Source organism: Rhamphochromis longiceps, linkage group LG18, assembly GCF_057381845.1.
Source record: "Rhamphochromis longiceps isolate RC_006_pf linkage group LG18, R_longiceps_female_GT1.1, whole genome shotgun sequence".
Classification (NCBI taxonomy): Eukaryota; Metazoa; Chordata; class Actinopteri; order Cichliformes; family Cichlidae; genus Rhamphochromis; species Rhamphochromis longiceps.
The window spans coordinates 8,673,086-8,697,806 of NC_140574.1; the positions used below are offsets into that span (position 1 = coordinate 8,673,086).

General features: G+C 40.5%; 3 protein-coding genes across 8 annotated transcripts in view; 1 reads left to right on the forward strand and 2 right to left on the reverse strand.

Annotated features, from left to right (window-relative positions):
• The first annotated feature begins 90 nt into the window (after positions 1–90).
• On the forward strand, positions 91–5,955 carry LOC146647671 (ubiquitin carboxyl-terminal hydrolase 37-like). The gene is made up of 16 exons (XM_085389989.1): positions 91–126; positions 1,620–1,700; positions 1,899–1,954; positions 2,251–2,323; positions 2,433–2,516; positions 3,017–3,072; positions 3,317–3,373; positions 3,474–3,605; positions 3,697–3,820; positions 3,906–4,057; positions 4,163–4,262; positions 4,405–4,481; positions 4,659–4,767; positions 5,378–5,435; positions 5,605–5,762; positions 5,860–5,955. The coding sequence occupies exons 1-16, from the start codon at positions 91–93 to the stop codon at positions 5,953–5,955; spliced, it is 1,449 nt and encodes a 482-aa protein (XP_085246115.1).
• Positions 5,956–12,149: 6,194 nt separating this feature from the next.
• Positions 12,150–20,424, reverse strand: LOC146647672 (acyl-coenzyme A thioesterase 1-like). The gene is made up of 4 exons (XM_085389642.1): positions 20,270–20,424; positions 15,202–15,663; positions 13,926–14,110; positions 12,150–13,559 (listed from the first exon to the last, which is right to left on the reverse strand). Exons 1-4 carry the CDS (start codon positions 20,370–20,372, stop codon positions 12,951–12,953), a joined length of 1,359 nt encoding a protein of 452 aa, XP_085245768.1. The 5' UTR covers positions 20,373–20,424; the 3' UTR covers positions 12,150–12,950.
• Positions 20,425–21,631: 1,207 nt separating this feature from the next.
• The window catches only part of LOC146647673 (supervillin-like), a 55,548-nt gene continuing 52,458 nt past the window's right edge, over positions 21,632–24,721 (reverse strand). For 5 of the 6 annotated variants that reach the window (XM_085390069.1, XM_085390068.1, XM_085390070.1 and 2 more), the window contains one exon: positions 21,632–22,469. In XM_085390069.1, the coding sequence (XP_085246195.1) occupies positions 22,383–22,469 (87 nt within the window). In that variant the 3' untranslated portion in view covers positions 21,632–22,382. The remainder of the gene's footprint in view (positions 22,470–24,721) is intronic. The other variant, XM_085390072.1, reaches the window with a different exon arrangement.

Sequence of the window (24,721 nt, forward strand, 5' to 3'; positions counted from 1 at the left end):
GCCTAATCCAATCTCTCTTCTTTTCTTTTTTCGGTGCCCAGACACCCTTCAGTTTCATCGTGTCATCACAAACAATAGCTGTAGAGTTGGATGGAGGATGAAGACAGCAGAGAGCAAAAGAAACAGGTAAGAGCAGACAGGTAGTCAGAGTTAACAAAAACTTTTAAAGCCAGTGTAGCTTCTGTTTTGAACACATTTATTGATGACAATTTTACATAAATAAGCAGTGTGTTATACTGTTATCAGATGTGGAGTCTCACTAACCACTTTAATAGTGACTTGTGTCCCAAATACTGTTTATTTGTCTTAGTTACAGATAGTGAAATAAAAATGGAAAATGATTGTTTCATAATTGTATACTCAGCTTGGTCAAGACAATAATTCGAGAACGAGAAGCGTAGGATTTTGAATTGATACCATTGGTGCATCTACTAAAGTTCTGGGGTCAGTTTGAATATCAGTGACCTTGACCTTGAGTTCAAGTTTTCTGAAAATCTTGTGAATGCTACAACTCTGTGACGAGAAGTAAGTCTCCTAGGTCTTTAAATTTGTATATAGGACTAGGAAGCTGAAGGGTTGCACTGCGGGCCATCTGTAGAGGTGTAGAGTCAACAACCTGTCTCTGAACGTGGACAAAACAAAAGAGATTGTTGACTTCAGGAGAGCACAGTGGGATCACTGCCCACTTAACATGAATGGATCCTCTGTGGAGGTCGTCAAGAGCACCAGATTTCTTGGTGTCCACCTGGCGGAGAACCTCTCCTGCTCCCTCAACACCAGCTCCATAACCAAGAAGGCCCAGCAGCGTCTCTACTTCAAGCAGAAGCTGAGGAAAGCCCATCTCCCACCATCCATTCTCACCACCTTTTACAGTGGGACTAACAAGAGCATCCTAAGTAGCTGCATCACTGTCTGGTATGGTAACTGCAGCGCATTAGATCGCAGTACTCTATAACGGATTGTGAGAGCAGCTGAGAAGATTATTGGAGTCCCTCTCCCCTCCTTATAACACCCGCTCGCTGGAGGACCCCACACAGCCTTCAAACACACTCTTCACCCTGCTGCCTTCTGGAAAGAGGTCCCAGAACATCCGGGCCCTCACTACCAAACTACGGAAAAGTTTCTTCCCACAAGCCGTCAGACCCCTGAACACTCAGTGACTGCACTGGCACACGCACACCTTCACACACGTTAGTTACTTTTGCACAATACTCAGCATTTTGCACATTTCCATTGTCTTGTGTCTGTATCGTCCTGTTCTGTCTAGTTTTGCACTGTTTTGTCTTGTTTATTTTTGCAATTTATGCACACTGCACTTTATGTAGTCCTGGGTTTGTCCGTATATGTCATATATAGCACCAGGGTCTCGGAGGAACGCTGTCTCATTTCACTCTGTACAGTACCTCTGCACGTGGTTAAAATGACAATAAAAGCCACTTGACTTGACCTGTATTTTGTAGCAGTTGCTTGGAGACGAGTGCCATACAGTTCAAATGAGCATACATTCCAAAATATGCAAATTAGCCCCATACATCATAATGATGATGTTTGCTGTTCAGGGTATGAACATTCTATGCTGAAAGTTTATAAATATACAACCTCTGACTGCTTGTTTTCAGTTGAACTTTTGCAAAGCTGAGGAGATTTTCGCTGCGATCACATCAAGTCCAAAGATGTTTAAACTTCTTTTTCACAGAAAGGTAAGTTTGAAGAGACTCGCAGCACGTTTCTCTGAATATTTTCTTATGGTAAATAAGCATTTTTGAAACTTTTAAGGAAGCTTCTTGGATGATTTCTGTAAAAACTGAATTTTGAATCCAAATGAAGGATATTGTATTTTCTTACCATATACTTTGTTTTATGCCATTACTGATGTTGGTTTTCTTGTTTCTAAACAGAAATCACACAAACAAAACGTGGCAGAGACGGAAAGTCCTTCTACGTCTCATCAGAGGTAAAGAAATGTGTCACTCTTTAATGCTGCTGGAGATATTTATAGCAGTGGTTTAGTTGGAGCTGTTTTATTTCCCTTTTATTGGTGTTTTGTATTTACATCTTTTACTACTTCTAGTCTTGTCTATAATTTATATTGATTCAGAGATTAGCGTTTGAAAATGTAGAGTGTAAATGTACAAAATACATGATTTTGTTCCATTACAGTTATTAATTTTTATCTGCAATCTCCAGCATGTACTCCTTGTTAAAATTTTCCACTTTGAAAAATAACATTTACACTTTTGTCCTCATCAGCATCCCGGATGCTTCTGTTGCTGAAAATGGTCAAAAGAAGAAGAGAAAATGGAGACACTTCTGCTGTTCCTCGGTTTGCTTTTACTCAAAACATATGAAATGCACTTTCTCTTTAAATTGCACTTGTTAATTTGAAGTGACTTTACTTTTTTAATAAACTTATGTTTGTTCGTCCTCTGCAGCAAACTGACAGCGATGCAGAGGCAGAGAGCAGCACTGTGAAGACACAAAAGAAGTGTCGCTGGTTTCTTTTTAAATTCTGGAAGGTATGTTTTATGGAAAGAGTCCCTGTCATCAAGCATTTACTCATCACAGTTAAATGAGAAGAATTAAGAGCAATTTAGCACATCTATGTCCTCAAATTAAGTTCAAAGATGTTTAAACGGTTTTTTTTCACAGAAAGGTAAGTTTGAAGGGACTTGCAGGATGTTTCTCTAAATATTTTTTATGGTAAATAAGCATTTTTGAATCTTTTAATGAAGCTTCATGGATGATTTCTGTAAAAACTGAATTTTGATCACAACCAAATGAAGGATTTTGTATTTCATAGGACAAACTTTAAAACTCAATTTAAAGCATGAATAAATTGTTTTTATTTTATTTAAAGATATTCCTATATATCTGCTTCATGAGCTGACAGCTCACTAAAGTGATAAATAATATGAAATAATACCAAATTTTCTAACTGGACACTTTTCATGGAGAGACTCCCTTGGTATGTTTGTTTTATGCCATTACTGATGTTGGTTTTCTTGTTTCTAAACAGAAATTACACAAACAAAACGTGGCAGAGAAGGAAATTCCTTCTACGTCTCATCAGAGGTAAAGAAATGCGCCACTCTTTAATGCTGCTGGGGATATTTATAGCAGTGGTTTAGTTGGAGCTGTTTTATTTCCCTTTTATTGGCATTTGTCTTCCACCTTGTGTATTTACATCTTTTTTACTACTTTTGGACGTCCTCCAAAATGTTTCAGCGTCAAAGCTCATGCATACATGCACATACACTGCTCAGAATCTTGACATCTTTCCTAATTTTGTGTTTGTGTTTTTACCTTTTTGGAGCAGTGTAGCACGCGGTGGGAAAAAAATAAAAAGTCAAACTGGGACTATAGACCGCTTCGGGTGAGTACACGTGGTGCACAAAGATCAAAGGTCACTTTGTCAAAGTGGAGAAAATGAATTATTTTACACTGATACTGTAAACGTTGCGCGTGTGTGTCAGGTTTCCAAACATCGGAAACACCTGCTACATGAACTCCTGCCTGCAGAGCCTCCTCAACATTGAGGAGTTCATAAGAGACATCAGGCGTCAGGGGGTTTTGTGGAGCACAGATCCAGAAGCTCAGCTCTTAAGGTGCGCTACGTCAACCTTCTACTTTCTTCAAACACCTGAAGAACAAAGAGATCTAACAGCAGAAATGTCTGTTTACCCTTCCTTTCTACAGAAGGCTTATTGATGTCAGGGACTGTCATGAGTCGACAGATTATGGCCTTAAAGATCACCACCTAAGAGCTTTTAAGAAGGCATTCAGCAATCAAGCTGCCGAATACACCGGCAGTGCACAGAAAGTGCGTCAGCTATTTGGACATTTCGTTTTTTGCTTTACCTTCTGATTTTGATGTACTGTTTTAAATCTCTCTGCTTTTCTTTCAGGACGCTCATGAATTCCTAACATTGTTCCTCAATGAGGTCAAAAGGCTCGCACCTCGCCTGGAGAGGAACGCAGCTCTCCTGGGCCAAAGTTATACCTGCCCAGTAGAAGACCATCACATTTTTAAAATGGAGAACATAAGGACATGCAAGAGGTAAGCCTGTCTTTCAGAAACGCAGAGCTGGTTGCAATATTTTCATATACCTCTTTTCCACGTACCTGATCTTTACTTTAACTACGTTACTCCTGAAATGTGTAGCTGCGGTCACCACTCATCACAGCAAGAGGAATTCACCAGTTTGTCTCTTGACCTGGTTCCAGAGGGGTCTGTGATAAACATGTTAGAGACATACTTGAAGGTAAGATCACAAATTCCAATAGAGTTGTCGTATCAGCGATCTTAACACACCTTTTTTGTTAGTGTTTGTGTGTATGCGTGTGTGTGCATATGTTGAGATTTCTTTCTACCATAAAGCCTGTTTTCTCTGTGCTGTTGTTCAGGAAGAAGAAATAGAATTTCGCTGTGATTGTGGAGGGACGGCCTCAGAACTGAAGTCGTCTTTTGATACACTGCCAAGGTGAGTAAGGTCACATCAGAATTGATCGACTGACCAGGTTTCCAAACTGTGGCGCATCAAATATCAGAGTTTTTCGAGACAATATTTGAGCAGTCGTTTTCTCCCATCTTCTGTTTGTGTTTGACACTCATTCTTCTTATTTTCTGCCTTGTTTGTGTTTTTTTTCTTTTCTGCCAGAGTTCTGATCTTGCATCTGAAGAGGTTTGGCTTTACACAAACCTACAAGATTCAGAAGGTGGGTGACCCCCTCAGGCTGCAGAGGGACTTGGTGGTGCCATCCAATCAGGTAAAAACAGACTGCAGAACGTCTCAGGCTACGTCCACACTAGCCCGGATAGATTTGAAAACTCCGTGTCCACACTAGCGTTTTCAGTCATTTTCAAATAGTTGTGCGTCTGCATTGAAACGGCCGAAAACGCCTATGTTCCAGTCCTGCGCATGCGCAAAAGTGAGTGAGAATTACAGAATTTGAAGAAAAGCTATCCGGAGCATGTACAAACTGATATTAATCGTTTTTAGGGCTGTCAAAGTTGAGAGCAATCAAAACAACTGCTGTATAATGCACTCGGCTTATCTTTGTTTAATTGCTCACATGACTGCATCACATGACTAAAATGCGTCATCATTTTAGAAAGTCTGCGTTTTCGAGTGTCCACACTGCGACGGGACAACTCCGTTTTGAAATGTATGCGTTTTCGAGAGCGTTTTCAAGATGCTGTGTTTTTCCTTGAGGAAAACGCCGTCTCAGTGTGGACGGGAGGTCAAAGCGGAGAGAAAACGATGTGTTTTCAAACGAAAACACATTAGTGTGGACGTAGCCTCAGCAAATCAGCTTAATTGTGGCACTGATGTGAGACTTTATGAAACTAACACTCTTTGGATTTGTTCCTTCTCAGGGTGGTGGCTGTTATAGTATTGTCAGCATCATCAGTCATTATGGAGGCACAGAGTCAGGTAAAACAACAGACTTGTGACAAACAGAAAATGAAAACTTGCTACTTTTCAGTGAAGGACTCACACACAAAAGCTTTTGATGTTCTAAGAAGCACTAAGTCAAAATCACTGTTTGCTTGAATCAGTTGACTTCCAGAAGTTGGATTCATTTGTCTTAATGTGATTTCAGGACACTACATCTGTAGTTCTGTCCATCCTGAGGAGAGTCAGCACTCTACATCAGATCGCTGGCTCACCTATAATGACGCACAGGTGCTTCACACAACTGGATCTGCAGTTTGTGAGGAACAGCAGCACTCGGCCTACATCCTGTTTTACAAGAGAAACGTAAGAAGACACAGCATCTCATCCTGAAGTGAGAGAATTTTTAAATGTCCTGTTACCTTGTTAACCAGTTTTGTCTTCATTCTCAGTTCTGAAACAGGAAGTGGAAGGAAGGAAGGAAGTTAAGGTCATCGTCATGCTGAGAAGGAAAAGCAGTCGTCCCAGCCCACCATCGCACACTGGAGGACAAGTATAGGTAAGTATTGCCCTCAGGAGGAAGGGTCCTCCCAGAGAGCCTGGTCCTCCCAAGATTTCTTCCTCCAGGAGGGAGTTTTTTCTTGCCACCGTCGCCCCACATTCACTGGTCTCATCAGCAGGGACATTTTTAACCTCCTAAGACCTGAACTTTCATGGCATGCATTTTTAATTTCTCTGTGCCATTTGGGTTGATTGGGACCTGATGAATGTAAAAACAAAGACATCAGATTCGGACTATCTTTTTTTTGTTTCTCAAAAGAATGAGATCCACATATGAGGACATTCATTTTAAATTTCGATTGAACAGTGGCAGTGTAATGTCCTCCCTCATAAGTGGATATCAGGTTTTTGAAGAGCAAAATTTTGTATTTTGGTCTAGACAACCCAAAATGTTATGTCTACATATGTGGACACCAGGTCCTAGGAGGTTAAAACAAAATCTACTAGAGATCGTCCTTTTCTGGACCAGTGTTTGGCTTGCTCTCTGGAAACAACAAATTAGTGCTGTCAGCGTTAACGTCATTTTACCTAATGACGTTTACGCTGCCAGCACTAATTTTATTGTTGTTATTAATATTATTATTAATTTATTTGTAAAATAAATTAAATTAAAAAAAACAAAGAAATGATTTAATTCTTTATTTTATTTTGTTTTATTAAAATCAAAATAACAACAAAAACAAAAATAACTAATAAAAAAATATTAAAAGTATTCAGCAGTGTTTTGTGAAATTTGTAATGAGCCTTAGTTAAGTTGATGTCACAGAAGTTTCTGAATCATTTAGATTGTTCAACAAACTGATTCACTCAGGTAAAGATGGTAAGCTGGAGCAATGGTACCCTTGGAGTTCAGTTTAAGTTTTCAGACAAATATTCCCTCGATCAGTTGCAGCTTCTGCTTTTAAATAAATGATTTAGCTGCAAATGTTTAGCTGCAGGTAGCAAAGTCCAAAAGTGACAACATTTCCACTGCAGTCTCTCCAGAAATGGCTTATAAAATTTTTACCAAATTAGACATTTATCCTTGGATCATTGACAACCCTGTAGGGTGAAAATCTTTCATTGTACCTTTTATAACATTTTAACAAGTTGCTGTCTCCTGCTGCAAGTTTCCTGTTTTGGCTGAACTTCATCAGCTCAAAAAAACTCACCGTGCTGTGGTGTACTAAATGACCTCATGTACAGGACACACTGAAGGCAGGTTTGCAGTGTTTAATTAACAAAGTCAAGATCAGTTAACAACAGCTGAACTAAAGACTTTCTTTTTCTCATCGATAAAATGAGGTCCATGCCAATGCGCTCAAATGGGACCTCCATTAATGGTGAGGGGCATAAAGGTGCTTTTTGAATGACCAGCTGGTTCACCAGCTGACACCATTGGACGCACACCATCGGCGCATATCCAAACATGCAAGAAATGCAAGATGGTGGTGCGCACAGATACAGCGGCTCTATGCTCTCCACTTACCCAATTTCACTGTGCAAGAAACTGCACAATGACAATAAAAAGCTCTAAGTCTAAAACAGTTTCCTGGCCAGTAAAATCGGGCAATTATTCGCTCCAGAGTTTTATGCTATTCCAGGTGACCAGCCATCGACTTGTAATGAGCCAGCTAAAACAATAATTTCTCAGTGGCTCTTCTGGCACCAACAAGTGGGTGTGTTCTTCCATCGTGCAAGTGTCACGACACACTGAACATGGTCTGAACATGGATTTTCCCTCGATATTTCTTTTCCACCAGTACTATGGGGTATTTGTGAATATCCATGACTGACCCGGCCAGGTGGCCAGCTGGTCTTTGGACAGGGTCACGGCAGTTTCAAGGTTCAACAAAATCCCTTTCACTGACAGACTGAAGGAAAGCTCCTCAAAAATAGAGGGTCTTCAAGCTCCTCAGTGGCACGAAAAGGTTTCCCGGACTCAGTGTTGTATATTTTTTTCCCAAAAGATTGAAATAGTGGAGAGAAATCAGCTTCTGAAACCATCCAGAAGACAAAGTCTCCAACTGGTTTGTGGAAGTCCAGTTTCTCCAAATTAATCAGCGGGTGAAATGTCTCTTCATGGATGGTTTTGATTCTGTTGTTATTCACGAACAAAGCCCTCAAAGCAGCATATGAAAGAAAGTCCTCTTTCATTGTTGTCTCCAGCGTGTTAAAAGAGAGATCGAGCTCAGTGATGAGTTTTGAAGCGGCTGCAGGGACTTCTCGAAGGTTTTGGCTCGAACAGTCGAAGGATGTTGTTCACAGTGGTGACACTGTTGACTGGTGATTGACAAGCACTGAGATACTAGCATGACAAACACAAGAAACATCATGACTTATTCTCCTGAGTGCCTGCAAAACAAACACAAAATCAAACTCAAAGCTTTTCTCTCAGATGCTGGTGTGGCACAATCTAATGATAAAAAAGGTCATGCTGACAGCTTTTGGAGCACAGCTGCACAAAATAACAGCTTTTGGAGCACAAAATGCATCACAGGTAAACCCAGTACCCAAACATGTTAACAAGGATAAAGAAAAATCTGAAACAAAAGCAGGTAGTGTGGTGATTTATGTTGTGAGGATGCTTTCACTCCCATCAAAGTCACCCAGTGTTGAGAACCCAAATGAGCCCAAAAACCTCAAGTGGCTGCAACCAACAGCGAACGTCAAGAAGTGGATACTTGCATGTTGAGCCAGAAACATGCAGAAAACCCAAAAGAGGCGAGATAGCACATCTTGGTCCCACTCAGGCAGTACGAACACCTGGAAAGAGGAGCCCACAGTTCAGACCCAAGGTCACTGGTAAGGACACCAGCCAGTTATAAGTCTAGTTTTAATTTTCATTTTAGTTAGTGTTATGGCCTTTCTAAGGGTGGCCAGACCATAATATAAGGGTGATCCACCCCTGTCTGACCCCAAGCAGCACATCACACAACCAGTACAATTTTGATGGTGATTTTTTTTCACAGTGATTGAATTCTAACAAAGGAAAGGAGCGAACTATAGCTTCGGGGTGGACCCCAAAACAACAAACAAAAGGGACCGTATCTAAAGGATGTACAAAACTTATTTATGAAAAGAATAAAACCAAATGACAATGTCTTATCTCCCTAACTAAGAAAAACATGAGAAAAGGGTAATCAAATAAAAAGGCAGTCCACCCCTACATGCTCCTGTATAAAGAAACAGGTAACACAAAGCCTGGCGGTTGAGGTCCATGGCGGTGTCATCTTATATGTTGTCTCCAGGTCATTAGCCAATCTGTATGGGCCGTCCCATGGATGCACCAATCACGGAAAGGCACCTGCACACTCAGATTTACATATGAGACAACATTACGACAACAGTCGTAACATTAACTAAAAATGTTTTTCACCATCTCGTTTTAACTTCTGGTTTAGCTTCAGCTAACTAAAACTAAATGGACCTTGGAAATAATCACATCTTAATAGAGTGAACCATAGACTGTATAAAAGATAGGACCATTGCAACTTTACTGCAGCACTTCACCCTTTCACATAGTCCCAGCTCTTCTCTGTCATGTTTTATGGTGCTGCAAATGTCTTCAGTTGGTGAAAGGTTGGGCTGCTGGTGTCTTGTTGTGCTTGCTATGCATCCCTGACTCGTTTCTTCTTTCTGCATCAAGTAAGGAATGTAGTGAAAGTTCCCAAGAGGTTAAAAGCACCACTGAAAAAATGCCATCAGACCTGAGTTGGGACACTTGGATTATGGAGCTTCTGGACCAAGAGAGTGGATGGGAGCATGTGTTTAACAAGTAAGAGTATAACGTCCCCCAAAATGTCCCTAACTAAGAAAAACATGAGAAAAGGGTAATCAAATAAAAAGGCAGTCCACCCCTACATGCTCCTGTATAAAGAAACAGGTAACACAAAGCCTGCAGGTTGAGGTCCATGGCGGTGTCATCTTATATGTTGTCTCCAGGTCAAGGAGACAACCTTAACCTTAACAACCTTTCGCGTGCCACAGCTGGTTGCCGACCCCTGGACTAGACTATTTAACAATATGTTACAGATTTATGTTACAAAGAAGAAACGCCACAGAGGAGGTTTGTGGATGTAGTGAAGGAGGACATGCAGAGGGTTGGTGTGACAGACGATGCAAACAATTGCCCATTCCCACAAAGCTATGGTAAAAGCTAGCGTGAGATTGGGCTGGGTTCATTGTACTGCTGTATATGACTAGGTATTTATTTGGGAAAGGAAAAAATGAACTGAAAACAGTTACTTTCTTATGAAATGAACAAAAATAAAACCCAATGTTGTAACAATTACTGCATGGTATATAAATTAAGATTTTCAAAATAAAACACCAGGCCTCCTAAGTCCTAACTCTGGTTTCACTCATAAAACCTTATACCTTTAAAGTGGAATGGCTTTCACCTTTGAAATGCCCCAGGGTACAACTAAAACAGTTATTGTCAACTTAAACCACATTTGTACTAGTGGGCCCCCACATAGACACACATTTACTTGTCCATATTAAACCTGAAGCATAGGCCCTTTCTCTTGTTTGTACTTGTGTTCTCGTGTACTCGTGATACGTCATCAGTCGGAGACCAAGTACTGTTCCAATTCAAAGTATGCATCAAGCCGAGAACGCGAAAAAGTCCCGGATGTGTTCTCGCTCCGCCTGTTTTATCGATAAATGAACGTTTTCTTTAAATTATTTGAATATATATGAGTGCCTGTGTATAAATACACAAACAATACACATATGCTTTCAATTGTGTAATTTAAGTGATCTAGGTAGCTCTGTTTTGGAAGTTCAGTTAACGCTAGAAATGTGTTTTGGAGTTTCTACGTCCTTTAGAATTTGTACGTGCTTTTTGGAGTTTGTACGGGCTTTATCTCTAGGGGCCACTGTATATATTTATATATAAACATACATAAATAAAACCACTTTTTTTTTTTTTTTACATTAGTAATTCCTTTTGTGCATAATTTTATATTGTTGTTAATAATAAATTAATTAAAGCAACAAAACAACCTGAAGAGCCGAAAGAGCCGTCTCTTTTTAGTGAGCCGAGCTGAAAGAGCCGGTTCTCTAAAAAGAGCCGGAATTCCCATCACTAATTCTTAGGACTTAGCTTCTGTGTCAGGTCCCACAGGTTCACCTGAACCTTTACCACTTGTCCCGCCCCAAAGCAGAAAAGAGTGTTTTGGACTGGCTTGTTAGTCTAGCAACCAAAGACAATACAGAGTTGAGATGACTGACATTAGATTGGTAAACAAATAAGGTGAACCTATAAAACAGTCATAAATTCAATTATGTTTAATTCTTGAGTTTAATAAACAGATAATGTCTGTTAGCAGTTAATCTGTCATTACAGTTAAATGCTGAAGCAGGAATACATTTGTTTAACACTCACAAATGTAGGACTTAGTCATTTCTACTTTAATTTCTCCATTTTCTACCTATTAAAGGATGACAAAATCGCATTTGGAGTCTGCTGTAGTTGATAGTGGTGCAAATACTTTCACAACCACAAGTCAAAGGTTTTTACACTTAATTTGTCTTGTTTTTCAATACATCAGTATTTTAAAATACATTGTTATTTATCATAAAAAAGAGCAGCATTGATGAGTAATGTGCTAGTTTTCTGTGGTGCCATTTTCATCCTTGTACTACTGTGGTAGTGAAATATACTTTAGAAATGTGCTATAATAATGCAGTTCTTTAACTTGGAGTTGGTCTTGTATGGTTTAACCTTTTTTTCCTGTGTGTTCGCATTTGTATTGTAACATTTAGCTCTGTGGTTGGCATGAAGCTGGACACTCTGGTGACAGTGGCAGAGAAAAGGACATTAAAGAAACTGATGGACATTATGGACAATGCTGGGCATCCTCTGCACACGGCCATAAACAACCAGAAGAGTCTGTTCAGTGACAGGTTGCTTCTCCCCAAGACAAGAACTAACAGACTTAAAAACTCCTTTGTCCCACACGCCATCAGACTGTTTAACCCCTCCCTGGAGGGGAGAGGGAGGGGAAACAGGAGGACAAAGGAGGGAACAACTAAGCTGTAGTGCCTCTGCACCTCACTGTACAATACCTTGTGCAATACTTTTTGTAAATAGTCAACGGTGCAATAGACTCAATACTTGAAATGTGCAATTCACTTGTATTTTTATTTTTTATTCCTATTTATTCTATTTATCCCCTTTGTATATTTTATTTATATTTGTCTCTGTATTTATATATGTGTGTGTGTGTGTGTGTGTGTGTGTGTGTGTGTGTGTGTGTGTGTGTGTGTGTGTGTGTGTGTGTGTGTGTGTGTGTGTGTGTGTATATATATATAACAGTTCTGTAACTGTAACTTTGGTCGTTGCTGTGCTTTTTTTGGAAGTCGAATTTCCCAGAGGAACCCACCCGAGGGATTAATAAAGTTCTATCTTATCTTATCTTATCTTATTTATTCTGTAGCGATATCTCCCAGGTGGCGTCTTTGGTCTCCTTCCTTGCTGTTTTCTGGTAGTGACCTCACCCAGATAGCTGTAGGATGGTCACTCACAAGCTGAACACAAATATTTCTTTTAATCTTTGCTGCCATTGTATTAAACTTGATTTATGAATTTATGTATTCAGTCAACACAAATTCCAAGCAGGTAAAAAGCTTTGGAGCTCAGCAGCAGTCAGAAGAGCTTGATGAGGTGAGGAAGAAGTTACTGCCTCTGTCAGTGCGCCCCAGGGTGGCTGTGGCTACAGTGTAGCTTGCCATCACCAGTGTGTGAATGTGTGTGTGAATGGGCGAATGACTGGATGTATAAAGCGCTTTGGGGTCCTTGGGGACTAGAAAAGCGCTATACAAATACAGGCCATTTACTGTTGTCCTGGAGTAACTGTAACCCACATAATTCCCTGAGGAATTATTAAAGTATTCTGATATTAAAATCAAACATGAAATGCATTCAAAGACAGAACAGAAAATATTCACAAGCAAATAAAATAATATATTCAATAGTTGTTTTTTGTTTTATCTTTCAAATCCTGTTTATAAATTGGCTTTAGCCTGTGCAGCATCACAACTCAGGTGAGTTCTAAAGAACTCCTCTATCTTCTTCCACAGGTGGATCTCTGCTGCTGCGTGGGCCCTGGGCTCCCCTCCCCACACCACTGAGAAGCTAAGGATCCCATGGAAAGCAGAGGAACAGAAGGGTCCATAGGGTGGCTCCAGCAAATGTCCAGCTCCAGGATAAAAAACAGTCTCAAAGTTCTCCTTCCCACGACGCTTCAGTCTCTCCACCATCTGGTCCATGTAGGCCTTGCTGTCCCAGTTGAGGTCATCCTCTGCAGCCACAAAGAGAAACTGGCTCTTGGCTCGTTCAATGGGGACGAGGCTTCCTTTGTTCTTCTCTTCCAGGGGATCTTCAGTAGCATACTTGATAAGGTTTGCTCCAGACTTGGTGGTAATCACCTTGCTGAAGTCAAACATTAAGGGTGAGAGGATCTGCTGTTTCTTGTAGTAGAGGGGAGTGCCCACACTGGCACTGGTGCCATTGATCCAAACTAAGGCCTCCACACCGGGCACGAATGCAGCAAGAGAGAGCGCGATATCTGTTCCCTTTGATCTTGATATTATGCCGACTCCTTTACTGCCCGCCTGTGAAATAACACACAGAGCTCAGAAACCGGCAATTCCAAAGTATTAAAAGTTGTGACCTGCTGGGCATTTAAACTGGAACAGTTTAAAGAAAAAAATGGGTGTTCTGGCACATAACTCGTAACTACACATAACTAGGACTCCCTAAAGCAGTGTCTCACTTTTTGCCAAGCAATTCTTCAAACCTGACTGATTTTTAACCAGTTCACTGCATTTCACAGACTACGCATGCAATCATTCCCCCCCCCCCCCCCCCCCCCCAAAAAAAAAACCAAAAACATTTGCTTCACATTCGGTCTGAACACACAGTTACATGGGTTCTTGTAAAGTTACGCTGCTAGCTTAAGTGTCACCCACTGGACCCACCTTGGGGTGGTGGCGTAAGAAATCCACGGCTTCTTTAAAGGGGTCCAGATGTATCTCTTTCATATTTTGTCTGTCACTGAACACAGCAATCGTGAGGACCAAAAACCCTTTGTTGGCCAACAAACAGGCTCTTTTCTCAGACATGAAGGTGCCCAGATCCAGCACAGCAGGGAACGGACCTTCTCCTAGAACACAGACAACAAAAGTTTCATGTAAGTAGTGTAACGATGGTTAAGTGTTACTGGACAGTGACATGTTGGTTTTCTCTGCACACTGTTGTTGTTCCTTTAAGATTCATGTTTGGTTGGGCTGCAGGAAGTAGTGAGGGTGGTGTACAGGAAGGGGTGGGGGGACCTGGTTGTTCTGTGTGTGTGCCAGGCTGAAGAGAGGTGTAGTTCGAGAGCGCTTCCCCCTGAGTTAACAACCCGCTGGCTTATGTGCCGAATAAACGGACAAACTGAGACCCCAACCGTCTGGTTCTTGTGAACGTTACAGTAGGTTATAATCATGCATAATGTGCAACTTTAACCTAAAGCCCTACAATAAAAGATCCATATTCAACACTTCATCTATGTTTTCCAGTTTAAATATGAATTAAAATGTTTTTCACTCATGTATCGTGATTTTGGTGTAAGTTTCATCATATAGTTTCATTACAGCCCAATTAGTGCTGTATTTTATGATCTCAGAGGTGTTAAACACATTTTTTTTATATTTAAGGATACTTTTAAATAACTTCCCAAAGTAGTACAATAAGTACTTCTACAAAGGATACAGCTGTGCAAATATGATTACAGCTAATATGACAAGCCACCCCCTCCTCTGTCCTCCAGATGCATTTTAGGAACTGAGACATCTTTTAAGACATCTGTTATTAATCTCTGTCTCTCTTCCACAACATGTCTTCTATCCTGTTATCCTTCTCTCACCCCAGATGGCCCCGCCCCTCCCTGAGCCTGGTTCTGCGGGAGGTTTCTTCCTGTTAAAAGGCAGTTTTTCCTTCCCACTGTCGCCAAAGTTCTTGCTCATAGGGGGTCATTTGATTGTTGGGTTATTCTCTGTATGTATTATTGTAGGGTCTGCCTTACAATATAAATACTTTGAGGCGACTGTTGTTGTGATTTGGCGCTATATAAATAAAATTGAATTGAAATTGAATCAAGAAAAGTGATGTACCCTTTGCAGAAAATATACCTTCGCCACCTGTTAAAAAAAAAAAAAGGGGGCCCACTGTAATGATAGTGAATACTTCTAAGTGGAAAACCACATACAGTACCTGGGGGTGTAAACAAGACTCCTCGTATGTTCCCCTCTTTGACTGGGTCCCGACTGACCCTGTCTCCCATCAAAAACCTCTCGTTTGTCTCTTCTGCCAGTATCCTGCCATCCGCCTCCTGCTCATGCACAGAAAACTTCACCACGTGAGGGTTCAGAGCTTTGTTCTTGAAGAAGTACTTGTGCAAAGTGTCTGCCTTCAGTGACTGCAGCAGACCCATGGGCTGCACTCCAACGTAGCTCCCGTTGAGTGAGGGGTCTCGGTTCAGGTCGACCTCTCCGCCATCATCTGCCCTGTAAGTGGCTGAAGAGCCGAACACCACTTCTCTCTCATCGGTCGATGTGGCTCTGATTGTGACCACCTGCCTTGACCGCAGCCCGGCCACTTTCAGCTGAACGGGCTCATCAAACAGACACCTGGTGCTCGGCAGCAGCCTCAGCCTGACTTGGGAGGACATCTTTTCTGAAAGATCAAAGACTGAACTCCATGAATGTTCAATATTTGGACAAATGGGTCATTGCAAGGAAAATAAAAAAGAAACATTCTGTCAGGGTCCTGGGACTGGGCGACCCAGGATCCCTGAGCAGTCATGTATTATATTATTATTATTATTATTATTGTTGTGTATTTTGGTGTTGCTCCCCCTTCCCTGTGCTTGTGTATATGTGTGTGTGGGTGGCTGAGCACTTGTTTATAGGCGGCGTCAGGCCTGGAGGGTGTGGCCCTGCAAGGGGACTGGCCACACCCGAAGCCACACACCTGCTGCTGATCAGGCCTCGTCGGGGGAGCTACTTAAGAGAGTCTTGGAGCTCCCACCGACGCGGGATCATTGCTTGGGACTCCACGTTAGTTACCCAGTTTAGGTTTTGGTCGTGTAGTGTATGCCTGCCATTGTTCAGTGTCCTGACTACTGCCGCTATTGTTTCCCGCAGGAGGAGCGTGGAAGGCTTAAGGAGCAGCGAGCACCGGGAGTGTAGACACGGGAGCAGAGAGCACTTGGAGGACACGACACGGGAGTCTGGGGAAAAACACGGGGATTTATTGTTGTTTGATATCACCCTCTGTAAATAAACGCACTGCTTGAACTTTGAGCTCCGCGCCTGGGTCCTCCTTCCCCACATCCCCACGGTCTGCCAGCCAGACTGTGACACATTCTTGGAATGCTTCCCACTCGACACCATCAGAATCAGATCTTTTTTTTTTTTAACTTCAATATATTTGAGGACGCAATGCTACATACTATGTAGATTACTGGAGTTACAGACCAGAAAGTATACAGTGTTAGGTCAAAATGTGGCACTTTTTAATGTCCCAGCATTTTTTAAATCTCACAACTTTTTAACCACATGAAATTTTAAAGGCTGAAAATTACATTTCAGCTTTGTTACAAACAGCAACCTATTTAATTTTAATTCAGCTGTCTACTGGGATATATCAAAATTTTCAGTAGTAAAACTTCATAAATTTAATGCCAATGATGCAGAGAAAAAGAAACAAGCAATAATACACTGGGTATTTTTCCTGCTCTGATCAGTCACTGGAGAAAACTCTCACAGGTGCATTTTGATGACCTTTCACATAGTTACTGGATGTGAAAGGTCATTTTTTCCCTACATTCTAGTGTCCAAAGTAATTTTCTAAAGCAGGGATTCCCAAAGTGTGGGCTGGGGCCCTCTGGTGGGCTGTAAAGATACTGCAGGTGGACCACAGTATTAACAGAAATTCGGTTTGGAATTACTCGGAAGTATGTGTAGTTACATGTTCATACAAGTTAATTTACTTATATAAAAAGTGAATTCGAACTGGTAGTACGAGGTGGTTAGTTTGTGATATTATTCATTACTGTGACCTTAATTTTCTGCTCATGTATTTAAATTTGTATCCCTGTGGCAGGCGGGGTCACACACTGAACTTAACATTATGCATATGATTGGGTAACAATAGCAAATTATAGCCTGAGTTGTTTATGTTTGTTTTGTTTTCAAGGAAACATATACATTTCTTTTGTATTTTAATTAGAGGGAGGATTTCAGATTGGGTGGGCCCCGCTAGGTTTTCTTTTTTTAAATGGGCTGCAGCACTCTCGACTTTGGGAGTGGCTGTTCTAAAGCATCGTTTTCTCACTGATGGCAGTTTGTTCTTGGATCCTGATGATGTCAAAGAGTGCGGATATCCTTAATATGTTGTGGTGGAAGATTCTGTCTGTTTTAATTTGATATGGCTGAATGGAAGGCTCCATAGCATCACGTCTTTATATAATCCTCTATTACAAGATATACTCGACTGTACAGATTGTTTTGTCTGATTGTATTCTGTAATCACGGCGGGTATATACCTTGTTTCTATAAATGATTCTGTGTTTGCTATTATTATTTTCTGTTGTTGCGCTCTGCGTTGTTCTTTGACCTCTTTGCAAATGCAAATTAAAATCTCTTCTAAATTCTGATGCTCAATTTAAACTCAGCAGGCCACTGGATGGCTAAATAGATGTTTGTATTAACAATCAGTTAAACAGGTGTTGAACCTACGCCCAGTGCTCCGACATGCCCTTGGATCATGTCCATGCAACAACCAATCTCCTCTCAATTAATTCACACAGGCGGACAGATCCAAGTTTTTTTAGGCTAAAGGTCGTTTAAATATTTTTGCGCTTCTACCCTAGGTTTTGTGGTAGTGCGTCTTCTTCGTTGGTGATTATTGTTAAACAGAAAAGAAACAACCTTCCATAAATGTATTTTTGAATTTACTATTAGATTGTATCATGCATTTTAATACTGAAACAAACAAGAAACAAACAGAGGGAAGCGCAATTTCCCATATAATGCCATCATAGTCGACTTTCTTCAGCAAGATGATAGTCAAAGTAAATTTACAGTCTAGTGAAATTATGCTTGTAGTAAAGGTCAAAATTCACCAAAGGAAAAAGACTACCAAAAAAATTTAGGGTAGAAGCGCAAAGAAATTTAAGCGCGGTGTAACGCAAACGCAGTAAAACTAAAACAGTAAAGTTACTTGCTCCCTTTGAAAAAAAAATCGCACTTTTAATTAGTTTACCGTAATTGTCGGGCTATAAGCCGCTACTTTTTGCACAAGCTTTGAACCCTGCGGCTTTTAGTCAGGTGCGGCTTTTCTATGGATTGTCCATGAGCGGATTTGTTTTGTTTGTTCCGCTGTTGTACGGCACTACGTTGCCTGGCGGAAGGATCGGAGTTCAAGAGTGGTATGTTAGTCACATGTCCATCCGCCAGGCAACGTAGTACCGTACGAAGTAGCGCGAAAAACAAACTTCAAAGTAGCGCTACGCGTTCAGCTGGAGGCGTGGATGATGAGCGGCGATAAACTTGCAAAAAGCAAGTTATGCCCAACTCCACCACTGGATTCTGACAGCGTGGGAAAGTGTGAAAACATCCACGATCACCAACGGATTTCGAAGGGCTGGACTGCTGCCTGAAGGAGAGGAGGCTCTTCAGAAGGTGTTCGACTCTGACACTGACAATGAGGATTTCTTTGGTTTTGAAAGTGACAACGAAAGAAAGGAGCTGAGAGTGGATGATGAAGCCACCCTGAGCCTGTTCGTTTCCGACACTGGAGGAGAGGACTTTGGTGGTTTTAGTGCGCAGGAAGAAGAGAAAGATGGTGGTGAATGACTGACTTTTCTTCTTGTTAAAGCCGTGTCACTGCACCTGAGCCTAAAAGGTAGTCTGAATCTATTTTTCTGGTGTGCTGTAGGTTATTGTTATGTACTACATTTGTTACTCATTTATGAAGCACAGTACATGTTTTGTACTTGTAATTACCACTACTTGTACACATACCTGAAGGAAACGGTTTCCAGGGCCTAATCCGTGGATCGACTTCCTTCGAGGCGTGGACGTCTATCAGCAGAGAATGTACCTTCACCTATCAGCAGAGAATGTACCTTCACCTATCAGCAGAGAATGTACCTTCACCTATCAGCAGAGAATGTACCTTCACCTATCAGCAGAGAATGTCCCTTAGTCTGTAACACAGTCAAATATATTCTCAAGTAATATTCAAGCAGCGTGTTAGTACGAGCTCGGGAGCAGCTTGGGAGAACAAGAAAACAGAGACTGCTTCAGATTGTCTTCCCAAATTGACTCAACTTTATTCACAAGTACAACAGTTTATATAGAGGGTAAAATTCATGAGACAGCAGATTTATCAGTTTAAACCAGTACAGACCAAGATAAGGCAGCGTCTTCCTGCCCATGGGTGAAGAACCATCCTTTGTGTAGTGTATCAGTTCAGCTACAATTGTGATTATCTCAGCGACATATTTTCAAGGCACAAAACAAAGAGTTCTTTCATTAGTGAAATCTGAAACAAACCATCTGGCCTTCAACAGGCGTCTAAAAGATTAAGAAACTAATGTAGCTGAGGGAGTGATCTCTGTGGTATTTCAACCTTGTACCAGCCTGTGATTCTCACACATCAATTCTTGGGTCAAAGAGAAAAATAACTAAAACAAAGGGGCCTTATTGAATGACAGAGTTTTCCTGTATAATGTCACTATAAAACAATATCCAGTAAATGCTACCATGGTACTAAAATACCTAACAATACCCTAAAAGGTTATGCAAATATGTACCCATAACTTGTTTTTCAAAATATTAATAAAAGGGGTGTGTCTCCAAACAGCCATCTCTTTCCTGACAATTCGATTTGTGCATATTCTCTTACATATGATAAGTCAACATTGAAACACCTGCGGCTTTTAGTCAGGTGCGGCTAATGTATGTACAAAACAGGATTTTCCCCTGCTTTTAGCTTGTGCGGCTAATATTCAGGTGCGCTCTGTAGTCCGGGAAATACGGTAAGTCTGAAACTATACTGGAGAATCTGGGTAAATCTTCCAGAAAATAAACTATACTTTAAATAGTGCTAAACTTCTGCAGAGATCTCCACGCCAGCTCTGACGAAGGTATTCGCTGTGCAAAAGAAGAAGCGTATTTTATATACACTTTCAAAACATCTGAGCACAGACGCATAACTGGGAGTGGCCTGCATGTCTTCAGATTTTCTTCTCTGTCTTAAAAACAAAACTTACCGAGGCGGATTGATTCAATTACTGTTTTACTAAATCGGGTTAATCTAAAGCACGTTGTTCGCTCTCTCAGACTCCAGACCCCTTCCCGATCAATGCGCGTCATGACGAAGTCTGCGCAGACTCTGTTCTGTTCAGCTCTCTGCTGGAATATATTTTGGTAAATAAGCACCAATGTTACTGAGTGACTGCAGTAGTAAAACTGTTGAATCCAGCTAATGTAATGCTAAATGGTGTCCGGCAGAGGGCGCTGAAACCGTCTAACAGGCTGACACGGGCTAAGCAGGTGCGTTAGGGTAAGCAAACGTCCAGGTGTGGGATAGTACAGATTTTTTACACCCATGTCCGGATATTGAGATAATACCCCACATTTTAATTGTCTTTAGTTTACACTATTCAGCACAACACACAAATCTCAAAGTAAACCTTAGAAAAAACATCTATAAGTTCTCCCCCACTGCAATTAAAAGTTGATACACAGAATAGAAAAAGAAATTTGAAATGATAGTTAATCCACAGAAACTTCGGACACTGGGCACCTAATTTTTTTTCATTTTCTTTACTCAGCAGAAGATTTTTCAGCTGTCCTGATAGGATCAGTTAGATTTTTCACAAAATAAACTTGCATTCAACTTACAGTTTCTGAAAAAAAGGCCTTTCTATGCTTGTCTCATTATTTGCAGTGCTTAATATCATCTAAAGATTCAGAGAGGCTCAAGCAGCACATGCAGTGATTTCCATGATTGATTCTGTCATGAAAATCACTGCGCTCAGGAGCACTTGCAGGCCTTTCACCTTTCAGGTTGAAAAGACTTATTGCACCATCAAACAAAAAATACACAAAAACTACACTGTCCCAACAATATTCCTCCCCCAGAAGCACAGCAACGGGTCTGTTCCCAAACATTTAACAGTAGTTTCCAAAAGAAGTGGGGATGCTACACTGGCCCAAGTGTTCTGAGACATGTTGCTGCCAGGAAATTTAAACTGACATTTTTCCCCCCTCAAAGTTCAAACACTTGATGTTTTTTGTGCTGTGCTGTGAAAAAAATATAGAATCATTGTTTTCAGTTCCTATTTATATTCTACTCTGCATCACAGCGTCTTTGGAATTAGGAAAACATTTTATGATAATTTTTTTATTTTAATCTTCAAGTTAGATCAAAAGAAGAGGGCAGAGTCCAGTAGTTCATTACAACCACCAGAAAAAAAATTGTGAAAAAAAAGTGAAAAAGGAAAAACTGAGTTATGTAAAAATACTTGGAACAGTTGCTATAATTTCCCCCTTCACTCTTTCCTGATAGCATAATAGAATCTGTATTTTGGAGATATGATGCAATGAAATGAAAGTGTATGCAGCAAGGACACAAATGACTCCACTTCTGAGTTGAGCATTATTGTGATTTAATTCACTATGTCTTATATCACAAAGAAAGTCTTTAAAAATGCAGACTAGAATTTCTGTATATAAACTGTACACAAAAAGCAAGGCACTATACAATCAGATTCTTCAAGCTGCTGTTTCTCTCCTAATGAAACTCTCAGGTGCCCAATAAACCAGGGTCACTTCAGCAGTTTTGAGCAATATGAGTTACCTATGAGGCCTGGCAGCATCCAGACAGTGTGGACAGAAGAAGTGACGACTTTCCTTACAACATCTGACACGACAGGACTCGTTTTTACATAGATACAAAGTCACAGGCGCACCTACACACAGTTTTACACAAATTAACGTTGCACACAAACATTATATACAGTCGCACACATACACAACCACAGCATGGCACTCTGACAACAAGCGTCCAAGTCTTTTTCTTTGACGAGTCCATAAGCGGTGATTTTAGTGCTATGACACACATAAAAGCCATGTATGCAACAAAGCCAGGTGTCTTTTTTTTTTTAACCTGCTTGTTATACCGCTTGAATTTCATTTTGTTAAGTAACGACAAAGTTGAGAAGTAAAACATCACTATAAGCGAGGCGAGTGCATCTCCAGTCTCATTCTCCTCGTATCAGATCAAAAGCAGGTCCATCTCTCTGCGGCTTCTTCTCGCATCTCCCTCTTGACTGTCCTCTCTTGTACCTCTTCACGTACCAACTCCTATTAAAAACACGATTAAAACAGTCCTTTGGCCTTCTTTAAGTTCACTTGCTTCCACCCTGGCAGACGTTCATATTCCTCTCTCTTCACCTCCAAAGCTTTCTGGGGTCAGAAAAAGAGACAAACGTTTCAGAAGAGAACACAAGCAGTGTGATAGGATCATCACTGAATGCCAAGCACAGCCTCAGAGAGGAGAGATGGCAATTTAACTCTAACTAATAATGGTTCAACATGATCAATATTGTTGTTCGGTGACAAAATTCAGCCTTTGTTTTATACTAACACACCCTGAATGTGTTAAGTTTTGTTAGCAGGTGCATTTGATGAAACACTGACTGTCAAAGCACCAAAAAATATAATTTGATAAAAGTCTAAGACAGGAAACATTTAAATGTCTCTCTTATCATGTTTAGTTTCAGTCTTCTTGTGTAGGTATGCCTTTTTCCTACTTCCTGTTTTACTCTGAAGGTTAGTTTATTCACATGATCATTGATTTTGCTTCCTAATTCTATCCTTTGTGCCTATCTGCCCAACCCTAATTAGATCAAGCTGTTTTAAGCATCCACAGCTTCATGTTTGCATAAAAGCTTCTTCAGATGTCCGATGTGCCCTACGTCGGTCTCTGTGGATGCAAATCCTTTCTCCTTCCTTGTTATTCAGCCTCACATCCCACTTCTTCTTTGCAAACCTCTTCCTTGGAATACTCTTCTCTGTTTCCTGTATCCTTGTTCTCTTTCCTGTGTCCAGATGATAGACCAAACACCTTTTTGGCTGGCTATCTATCTATCTTCACCTTTGCAATGAAAATTCAGGAGATCAGCGTCTTTAGAAGTGCTCAAATCACCTGATCAATCATGTTTGATTGAGTGAAGCTCCAGCGCCATATCTGCAGGATGTTGTCCTTTGCACTTTGCACTGGATCATTTCATGGATAAACAGATGAGTAGGTGCTTAGTGATTATACATTTTTTGGTACTTTCACAGTGAGATGTTTCAGAGCGCACAATTTTCAGAAAAGTTCAGTTTAATATAAATAGGAAAACAATATTTTCAAATATTTTCTTGTACAATCACATCTGCTAATTCACTGATTCTCTAACATGACGTGATATCTTGTGCCCTGTGGGGAAACAAATCAACTCCATCCAGTGTTGGTGTTTTTTCATGCCTCCATGTTGTGCTCCACAGACAGATAGTGAGTCAGACTGCAGTGCAGATAACAGTGAATCACTAAAGAGCATTTATTTGCACTGAGAGGAAAGGTAGAAGTTGTGTGCGTGCGTGCAAAGAGAAAAGCTGCAGGAGCAGAGAAGTGTGGAAGGAGTGCGGCGTGGTCGGAGAGATAAACTGCAGCTGCGCAGATAAAACCTGTCAATTATCACAAGAGCATAAACACATCATTTCAAAGTCTAAACCCGCTCCCACCAAGGAAAACATCAAGAGATAAGCGACCTCTTAACTCACTAGGATGTAACTAATTATTATTAATTATAACATTACATAAAATCCATAATTTCCTGATGGTTTTTTTCTATACAATATTAGTAAATAGTGACAAATAATCCTGATGCGATTCTGAGCAATACTGGGTGTTTACAGGTACAGAGAATATATATTTAAGGCTTTTAATACTTTTTACTACTTTATATACAATTTGAGACCAAACATACAATGAAAATATACGTCTATCCAGGCTGAGTTTAAGAACGCCTGCTAGATGTGTTTATTAATATTAAAATAACATGAAAATCTCACGTTTTTTCTAAAATGAAATCTCATTCTCCTCCGTCTGAAGCAAACTAAATGCAGAGTTTAGATTTCTTTCCAGCCACTAGCTTCAACATCGATGACTAACCATCCTTGTCAAGCTATTGACAGGTCATCGTCATCATCATCTTTAGGGTTTTACTGCTGTAAAAATGGCACCTCACTTGGTCTAAGAATTTTGTATTTTTAAGATGTGCAGGTATGAGTTAAAGGTAGCCTACAGTGGATTTACCATTATGGGCACACCCTGAATGAACATGAAAAGTTTAGCCTATCTATAAATCCCGTCCTACATAAGATCATTTAGGAAAAAGAAAATAATGTAATAATTTTTAAGTCCTGTATGTAGGATATTTAAGGAGTTGTAAACTATGAATGTTTTATGTCATTTATAATAAGAAGGACTTTAGAAGCACATTAGAGTTATAGCTTTAACTCTGAGGTATTAACTGAAGTGTATAAAAGTACACACTTACAGCACATACCAATCAAATCCTGAATTCTCTGACTGATTCAAGTGGTCAGTTGTAACTTTTCATCTTTTCTCCCAGCAGAGATGGAAGCTAATTTTGGATCATGTGTCATTT

What these genes read in the sequence shown, in the direction of transcription:
- LOC146647671 (XM_085389989.1), top strand. Translation starts at nt 91, where the DNA reads ATGGAGGATGAAGACAGCAGAGAGCAAAAGAAACAG. An exon ending in TCTTTTGATACACTGCCAAG is followed by an intron (nt 4,482 to 4,658) that starts GTGAGTAAGGTC and finishes CTTTTCTGCCAG; the next exon opens with AGTTCTGATCTTGCATCTGA. An exon ending in TTATGGAGGCACAGAGTCAG is followed by an intron (nt 5,436 to 5,604) that starts GTAAAACAACAG and finishes ATGTGATTTCAG; the next exon opens with GACACTACATCTGTAGTTCT.
- LOC146647672 (XM_085389642.1), bottom strand. Translation starts at nt 20,372, where the DNA reads ATGACGCGCATTGATCGGGAAGGGGTCTGGAGTCTGAGAGAGCGAACA. An exon ending in AGTCTTGTTTACACCCCCAG is followed by an intron (nt 14,111 to 15,201) that starts GTACTGTATGTG and finishes TCTGTGTTCTAG; the next exon opens with GAGAAGGTCCGTTCCCTGCT. An exon ending in TCTTACGCCACCACCCCAAG is followed by an intron (nt 13,560 to 13,925) that starts GTGGGTCCAGTG and finishes GTTATTTCACAG; the next exon opens with GCGGGCAGTAAAGGAGTCGG.